Source organism: Austrofundulus limnaeus, unplaced genomic scaffold (assembly GCF_001266775.1).
Source record: "Austrofundulus limnaeus strain Quisiro unplaced genomic scaffold, Austrofundulus_limnaeus-1.0 Scaffold2, whole genome shotgun sequence".
Classification (NCBI taxonomy): domain Eukaryota; kingdom Metazoa; phylum Chordata; class Actinopteri; order Cyprinodontiformes; family Rivulidae; genus Austrofundulus; species Austrofundulus limnaeus.
The window spans coordinates 9500951-9510110 of record NW_013952404.1 but is presented as its reverse complement, the minus strand read 5'-3'; the positions used below and the strand labels follow the sequence as shown (position 1 = coordinate 9510110).

The following is a 9160-nucleotide window of genomic DNA, read 5'->3' as shown; positions in this document are numbered from 1 at the left end:
ATTATATATATACTATACAATTTATGATATGTATATTACAGCTGCATGTGATATTTGATATTTTTGATAGATTATATATAATATGATATGTACAAGGGGTGTCCCAATACTGTTTTTTCTCAAATGAGTACAAGTACTTGTTTTTGTACGCGCCAATACCAATATATTGTTGCAAAATATTAAGAATACAGTATATAACATAACATTCTCTTTTTACTTGTATAGGTTTTTTTTTAACATAAATCAACAAACTTTTCATTTGAGATGTAAACTGTGACACATTTAATTGGGTATTGATAACAGAATACCAGTATCCATACTGGTACTGGTATCGATTTTGGGTATCGGGGCATTTAGTATGAATATGAGTAATTGTAAAAAATGCTGGTATTAGGCTAATATGTACTCTAAAATATATGATGCGATGGATTTTCTGAAATAATGGTGAACTCAATTAAACAAAATAATTTTCTTGGGTGATTTTATTAAAAAATGTCGCAGCAGTGTATATTTGTCTGGGTTTGATCAATTAGACAAAAGAAAGTAACAGTTAAAGGGACTTTATAATTCACTGATTAAATTTGAACATTCTTATATTAAACCAGTCTCTAGTGAGTGTTTTTAGCTTTGACATTTACACCGCTTTTAGTGAACGACTCTTTGCTAATACMTCAATATTGTGCAGATTTTGTCCATGTCGTGTGATGGGAATTTTAATAACTTGTTTTGAGATTTTTCTGCTCTGAAGACAAAACATATAGATTTGATTCTTCTTCACATGAGTAAAATAAGCTGTGWGAGGTTTTCCTTTTGATCCTCGTGTAGCTGAATCGTTGCCTGTAATTACCTGATGTAACCTTTTTAATTAACTGGAGCTCTGGCGAGAGCTGAAAAGTGGGAGGTGTCTGCACAGGTCAGGGGGGGAAAAAAGGCTTTACAACCCAACAACTGTATTTCCTGCCTCACGTTTCAGGCTTACAAACCACCAGAAAAACATGTCTGAAGGTTAAAAGAGTTGTCATAATTCATGCTGCTCATGTTTGTCTCTGCAGCTGAAGAAAGTAAACACAGAGCCAACCCGACTTCTAGTTTTAGTCTCTTTCAGTGTTTTATCAACTTTTATTCTTCCTGTACCCGTGCTGCAGACCCATCCYTTCAGCCCCGCCCCTTCTCACCTCCACTCTGCAGATCTGTCTCACTGCCCTGTAGACGTTCTTTTATCCTCTCATCCCTCTGTCTCCCCCTGGCTTCCTGTGCCTTCACTTGGCTGCTTGCTTTATAAATAGCTTGGCCTAGATTACAGCAGCTGCATTGGCGCTGGCACCGCGGCTCGGTTCGGCTGGGCCAAATGAGGTAGCCGGTTGTAACGAGGAGTTGGCAGCAAACGGACGGAGCCGGCTTGTTTGTGTTTAGATGCAGTTGTGTGCAAATCATGGGAACAATCCAGCTGCAGCCGGTCTGCGTTCCTGCAGAGTGCCTCTGAAGTTTTATTTTTTTATTTTTTACTTTGATTTGTCTTCTCTTTGTCTCTATTTTTGGGTGAAACGCTGTGTTGTATAATGCGTCCCTATCTGCGCGGCACGTGGGTGCATGAATATGTATGTGTTTGTGTTATGATGGTGCATAAATCAGCACACTGTGATGATGATCCACTGCCCTGATTTCCTCCCTCCTGCTCCTGCAGAGCTCAGATTTGAAAGTCAGATTTCAGGTGTATTGTCGTTCGAACTTCACAAAAAAAAAAAAAAAAAAAAAGAAACACTGGGTTTTGTGGCTCAGTAGAGCAGGAACAAAAGAGAATAAAATAAGATAAAAAAGGAAGATAAAATAACTAGTTAAGTAAGATAAAATGGCTGAAAACCAAAGCAAAAATAATCAAAGTTAGGTTAAAAATCACAAACTCTTTCAGATCAAACACATTTTCTCTGCTTGATATATTTCTGTACCAATAGTAGATTTTATGCTCTTTGGTTTATTGCTGCACTCGAGGGTTCGGTACAGCTTAAGCAAATGGATTATACTTGAGGGAACAGTTTTATTTTTGGAAATGCACTTTAGGAGTGCTGTTAGACATATTTTATATCTTTTGGGCAGAGGCAGACTTGCTGTGTTGCTCAATTCAGAGCTGTAGCTGCTTATTTACTGCACACATAAATGGGTATTAATCCTTTTAAATGCTCAACAGTATCTGTATTTAAATTGGACCAGCCATTATAAAACATGATTTCTTATGTACAGTAAAAATAATGTTTCATAATGATGTAATAGGAGTACAGTTGAAGCCTTCTAAGGCAGTCTTGCGTTCTCCAGCTGTGCAGAGAGTCTGGTTTGAGGTGTGCCAGCTGAGATTCGCCAAAGAGAATTGTGAATGAGGAGAAGAGAATTGAGAATGAGGAGGAGGAGGAGCAGAGTGTGCAGAATGAGGRCAAAGAAGAAAAAGAAAAGTGCTTCATCATGCAGGGTGATCCATTTTACTTTATCAGGTGCGGCAGAAGGGATCAGAGGAATGCATCAGCATTAAAGTCAGTAAAGTACTGGTGCAGGGCCAAGTACAGTACATAAATAAACAGGACTGGACTTTAATTCTGTCATGGCACATGTGTTCGTTTGTGTTCATTTTTCATACTATTTGGAAAAAAATCAAGTTTTCTTATTTAATTTTTGTTTATTTCTTTGTCTTTTAGCAGAATATCCTATGAACAACTTTTAATGGTATTGAGCTGGACTTGGATGTGGTGGTAGCTGAGAGTCATCCCCGCAACACATACTCTGAGTGCTACATTGTAAAAAAAACTCAGTTTGTCTGTCAGAAAAAATGTGTCATGAACCAGTCAGATGTTAGGTGAACACATTGGATTATATTTGAAGTCAAATCAATTCAAGATGGCTGCCACATTAGGTGCAACAAAAACAACTCTCCCTGTGTCTCAAATCAAGTGTTGTGGAACCTGTGGGCTGTCTACTACCATTATAGGCTGCATAAAATGTCTGAATTGAGACAGTCTAATCTTCAGATGATAAATGTTTGCATGACCTCACACTGCCCTGTTACCATATGTTTTATATCACACACCTTCTTTGTTTTTTCACAGTATAGTTTCACAAAATTCATCCATTCATCCGTTTTCTTCCACTTATTTGGGGTCGAGTCGCGGGGGCAGCAGCCTAAGCAGAGAGGCCCAGACTTCCACCTCCACTTGGACCAGCTCCTCTGGTGGAATCCCAGGGTGTTCCCAGGCCAGTTCAGAAACAGTCCCACGTGTCCTGGGTCTTCCTCTAGGTCTTCTTCTGCTGGGCCGTGCCCAGAACACCTCAGCAGGGATGCATCCCAACCAGATGCCCGAGCCACCTCAACTGGCTCCTATCAGTGTGGAGGAGCAGCGACTGAGTCCCTCCTGGAGGATTGAGGTTCTCTGTAAGTGAGAGGCCCTGCAGAGGAAACTCATTTCAGCCGCTTGTATCCAGGGTCTTGTTKTTTCAGTCACTACCCAGAGCTCGTGAACATAGACAAGGGTAGGAAACGTGGAGCTTTGCCTTCTGGCTCAGCTCTCGCTTCACCACGACAGATCTGTGCCTGCATCACTGCAGACACAGCACCAATCCGCCTATCCATCTCTACATTTTTCCAACATTCATGAACAAGACACTGAGTTACTTAAACTCCTCCGCTTGGGGCAGGACCTCCTCCCCGACCCAAAGAAAACACTCTACCTTTTTCCAACTCAAGATCATGGTTTCAGATTTGGACGCACTGATCCTCAGCCCGCTRGCTTCGCACTCGGATGCAAACAGCTCCAGTGAGAGCTGGAGACACAATCTGATGAAACCAGTAGGACCACCTCATTTTCAAAAAGCCGAACTGCGATCCCAAAGCACCAAAATGGATTCCCTCATGACTTCACAAAAGTTTGTATTATTTAAAAAAAACATTGCAAGTAAATAAATAAAACATTAATAATTTGGGTTTGCTCCAGGATCTGTTGTAATTGCATTTTATTTAACATCTCATTGCAGCAAATTTTCATCAGCTAAGGTGCTAAACTTACATTTAAAAACAAATTCTTCGGTCTGGGATAAATCTCCAAACTCGGCCGGCTGTTTTTCTGTTTAATTTGCTGACGGCGCAATGGATGTTTTTTCCCTCATCTTCCCTTGTGTGGTTTTTAGTTTTTCTGTTAAGGGTAGCGCCTCCTCGTGATGTCTTCATGAAGATGATCCTTGCTCTGTGCAGGGTCTGTGGCTGCATGACCCAGGGCACCTGTTCTCCCATGTTTGTCATGTTCTGTCTTCTTCTGAATGGGTGTTCTGAACTGGAATTTCATTGTGCTCTCTGTACGATGYCAATAAAGGTCTCTCTAATCTCTAATCCAATCTAATCCTGGAATATCGATGGTCATGTAGAATGCTCAGATGCAGGCTACGTTTTTGTGGTTTTGTCGATTTGGGACYGCAACAGAAACGACTGACAAGCATGCCCTGCGTGGGCTGCAGCCCCTGAATTGAATCATCCTGTAATTCATTCAAACTGACTGATACTGAGCTAAACTCTGATGTGGTAGCTAAAAGTCATCCCCAACACATACATTTTACTATAAAAATGGCAAACAATGTGTTTTTTCCAGGGATGCTATGGGTTTTTAATTTGATAAAGATCTCAGATTCCTTTATTTCCTGTAAAGTTGTAAACTGGAATGAATTCTCTGCTGAACAGGTTGCACTGTGTTGTGCTGCGCCATATTAAAGAAATCCAGATTTACATTTCAGGTAAAGTACAGGGCAGGATGACTCAGAGGACGAGCACACACCAGCAAGCATCTGCTCGACTCTTTTTGTTTTCATGATGTGAYTGAATTTTTGTGATCTTCTAATGACCCAAACCTTTTGTAAATGAAAGAAATTGTCAACGTAAATAAATAATGGTACGTTTAAGCTAAACCTAACAGACAAAGTTTTTATTTAAAAACGCTGCGCTTTGGTGCATGAGATTAATGAGCCGAGGAGGTGATTTGTAAATAATACCCCAAACTGTCATGTAACATCTTTTTTTCTGTGTACATTTTCTCTTAACTGTTGAAGAAATAAAAGCCGCCAGATGAAGCATGTGACTGTGCTGTGTGTGTTTCCATGCAGATTTTTCCTGACTGAGTGACTGACTTCTGTCTGCTGCAGGAATGTCGCGCTCACTCGCACATATCTTTCTCATGTTTTCCGTCTGCTCGGCGTGGACAATGACCTGACACACACAGACATAAATAGCCCCGACTGCTTAGAGCCTCAATATTAATGGCTTATGGAGACTTAGCTGTCTCGACTGGTCGAGCAGTTATTATTATTATGAAATGAAAGAGATGATCTGAGTGATGGAGAGAAGACATGGTTCGTTATGCAACAGCATAAAGCCTGTGGGAGGGTTTATTTTTTTTTTTTGCACTGATTGGTCCTCAGCTGCAGTGGAAATTTAGATGAAGATAATGATGATGAGGAAAGAGCTGAAGTATTTTCTTCACTGAGAGTTTGAGAACGTTAAATCTTTAGCAAGAAGTGCTCATCTTGCACCCAAGTTTCTTCTATTTATCTGCCTGCCCTTAAAGCTCAACCCTTAAACAGAGCTGGCGTCACACTTTAATTACAGCATATTTTATCATCATTTATTTTGTGATTATTTTTCTTTTTTGGTGCAGGTACTCAAGTGATGGTCACAAGAACAGCATACACAGTCTTTTTATGCATGTTAATCAAATGGATTTAGAATTTTACTCTTGTTTTATTAAACAAACAAGTTGAGTGATGCTGAARGTATCAAACTCCCCATAAATAACCCTAAATGTGAGTTTTTTTTATATAATTCATTAATATTCACATTTTAACTTGTCTGTTTTTGTTAGGAAAACAGACAAGAGTATTTGGAACGGTAAGAAAGTTAAAACATGTTAAATAAGTTGTATGCAACATGCCAAACCTGTCATTTTTTTTAATTATATGTCCTTAAGTGTGGAAATTCGATCAAAGTATGTCTCTGTCCAAAGATATGTTAAAAATGCCTCCATAATTAAAACTGAACTAGCTTTTGAAACTGCAGAAGTAACTCATAAATAAAAATGTATTAACAGTTTTTTCTTCAGACTGGTGATAAAAGAGGACTTTTTTTAAATCTCCTGCAGCAGCACAGTTTATTCTCTTTAACCTGACATATGATTTGTTTTTATTAGCTCTGTCCTGTCCAAAGTTACATGATGTCTACAWACAAAGCCCTATTTTTCTTTTTACAACAGATAGAATGACCTATTGTAAACCTTAAACTGTGCCCTATTGCATGAGGCAGTGCACAATTTATTTTACACTCATAGTTGGACTAGTTGTAAAAGTCTTGATGTGATTTCAATGTTTTTTTTTTAGAAAATAAAGGATCAGTTTTATTGATTGATTGTACATATTTGAAATTAGTTGRTGCATCAAATAAAAGAAAGTGATTTTAAATGAAAATATTGTGTACAATTTTCCTTTTTAATGATGTCAGTCGACTATTTTGAGACAAAAACTACTATTTTTATGAGCTATTCTTCATTGATTGTAGTTTAGTAGAAAGGCGAGAAAATCCATTATTTAATGTGTCTTATCCACAAATATTGGCTTTAAAAAATTAAGGATCATTCAGAGGTAACTGTTTTTGTCAGAACCATGTGAGGCTGGTGTTAATGCAGTTTTTTCCCTAAAACTAGTTCTGACCCATTCTTTCCTCCAGTAACATAAAATACAGCAAAGAGAAGAAAAGAAGAAGAAGAAGAAAAAGCGGAATAAACCGGACGGTAGGTTCTGCAGTGCGCCCTGCACGGCTCGCCAGTCACKGTGTAGTGGCGTAAAACAAGACGAACGTGAGGATGACGTCAATGTAGAGCCAGMAGGGGCGTGGCTTAAAGAGGAGGAGGGAAGGGAGGCAGGGAGAGTGTRCTGCTGCTGCAGCATCACTCAGATAAGCGCCTCAGCGGTGGACGTGTAACCTCGACTTCCCGGGAGGAGATTTGATCGCTGCGACCTCCGAAAAATAAACAAGAGACATTTTTAGCTTTTTGTTTCTTTTTCTTTTCTTTTTTAAAAATTTTGTACTTTATTTCGCTTTCCCCCCCTCCTCACCACCCAAGGGAATGCCATCCATAAATATGAAACTGGAGATGGTGACCATCATCGCCTGCGAGGTCGACACCGAGGTGTTCACGTCTGACAAGATGCAGGTATGAGGCTCGTCCTTGTGGCCGTGCAGCTGTGCAGCAGGACGGGCTGCTGCTGCTGCTGAGGCGCGTGCATGTCTTGGTGACGTCGAATGCAGGAATTTTTTTTCTTCTGTTTTATCAATGGGAGCCGCAGCTCTGCAGGACGCACGCTCATTCACCATGAATGGATCAGAAACAGTGGGATGGCGTGAAAATAAAGGATGCGTGGTTCATATCGTGAGCTTTTGGGTTWATTTTAATGTGATATGGAGAGGATGCGCGTGCTGATTGTAGATGTGATGGGCTGAATTGTTCATGCAAGGCACATGCAGAAGGAGGGAGGGGGGAAAAACAGCCTAAAACCTCCTCCCTTCACGTTTCTGCCTTCACACATTATCAGCATTGCAGGTGCTCAAGATTAATGACATCTGCTTGTTCTAAAAACTGTTTAGTTAACAGGATGTAAAGTCAGCATTTGACTGACCCCAAACGACCCCCCCAAGCCTGAGTGTTATATTGATTTATGGAGCAATCTGATATTTCATACGTCATCTGTCAGTCATGAAGTAGGGAAGAATTGAAATGTGTGTGAGTCATCACTGGCTGGTTATGAGGCACAGCTGCGTACAATACACTGAACTTTACTGTGAATTACTGCTGTGCTCCTGCTGTGGTGATGGTCCCACTCAGTCCCAGAGGTTAAATCCTGACCCCCCACAGCCCACCATCACCCCACTAATTCAACACAATTGCCTCTTGTGTTTGGAACCGCATGACCTGCATGAGCTTTGTTGTTTGGTGTGTGAAAATATCCTTGCACGTATGAGCACAGGAACAATGAGAGCTGACCACTGTGTGTGACGCGCGCACACACACACACACACATGCACACACACACATTGAGCCAGGCAGCTGCTGCTCCCAAACTCTCATTACAGCCTTACCGASCCCTGCAGAACATCCAAGGTGAAAAAGTCTGACACCCTGTTTTMGCGCAAAACTATGAAATCAAACATTAAAATAAATCAATAATTAAAATAAACMAGTATCTTGAAATAAATCAAATGGTGGCTCAGTGTTTTCAGCACGAAGGTTGCCGGATCGAATCCCAGCCGGGGACTTTTCTGGGTAGAGATTTCATGTTCTCTCCACGCATCCGTCTTCTCCGGCTACTCTGGTTTTCCTCCCACCGTCCAAAAATATGCCTGTTAGGATAATAGGTCACTGTAAACTGAGCGAGAGCTTGACCGGTTGCTTGTCTCGTTTGTCTCTGTGTCCCTGTGGTGGACTTGTGAAATGTCCGGGGTGTCCCCCCCCCCCGTCCCTGCCCCTCGCAGGGCACCAGTGACCTCCGCAATCTGAAAAGAAAAGTGGGTAAAAGATGATGGATAACAAATGGTGCAGTTTGAAAGCCTTTACTCACTTTTCCAGATATGCTGAGAAGCAGCTCTGAAATGCGGGTACGCACTCAGTATAAACAAAACACTTTCACCTGCATTTACTCAACAACTCTGAGCACAAAAACATGCCGATACATCAAAACGGGCAGACTTCCCCAAACGGGCCTTCTCATGTCACCAATGCTGACCTTTTTTTTTTTTGTCGCTTCGACTTTGTCCGTTGGTAAACAAAGTCACAAAGTTTGTTTACAATTTTAGTTTTAATTCAATGTGACATGACCATCAATATGAGAGAAAAAATGTCTAGATTTTGTTACATTATATCCTTTATGAGTACCTTTTAAAATACAAAATAAAGGGCAAGCTAGAGTCTATTGTCTTTTCTAACTTCCTGTTCAACTTTTAGTCCAGCTCTTTGAGACTCAGCCAAAAAAAAAAAAAAAAAGAGCAGACAGAGAGGATGACTTTCGAATAGTGCAAAGAACACTACTAATCCTGGATTCTGGCACACAGTTGGCCATGGAGACCTCGGGGGGTGGGGGGGATTAAAGC

The 9160-nt window shown here is 40.6% G+C and overlaps 2 protein-coding genes across 2 annotated transcripts in view; both read left to right on the top strand.

The window, feature by feature from the left end:
- LOC106522324 (calcipressin-3) overlaps positions 1 to 6483 on the top strand; it is a 29434-nt gene extending 22951 nt beyond the window's left edge. The window contains exon 3 of the mRNA XM_014015308.1: positions 5131 to 6483. Coding sequence (XP_013870762.1) covers positions 5131 to 5145 — 15 coding nt within the window. The 3' untranslated portion in view covers positions 5146 to 6483. The remainder of the gene's footprint in view (positions 1 to 5130) is intronic.
- Positions 6484 to 7142: 659 nt separating this feature from the next.
- LOC106522313 (calcipressin-3) overlaps positions 7143 to 9160 on the top strand; it is a 32577-nt gene continuing 30559 nt past the window's right edge. Inside the window, exon 1 of the mRNA XM_014015292.1 lies at positions 7143 to 7229. Coding sequence (XP_013870746.1) covers positions 7143 to 7229 — 87 coding nt within the window. The remainder of the gene's footprint in view (positions 7230 to 9160) is intronic.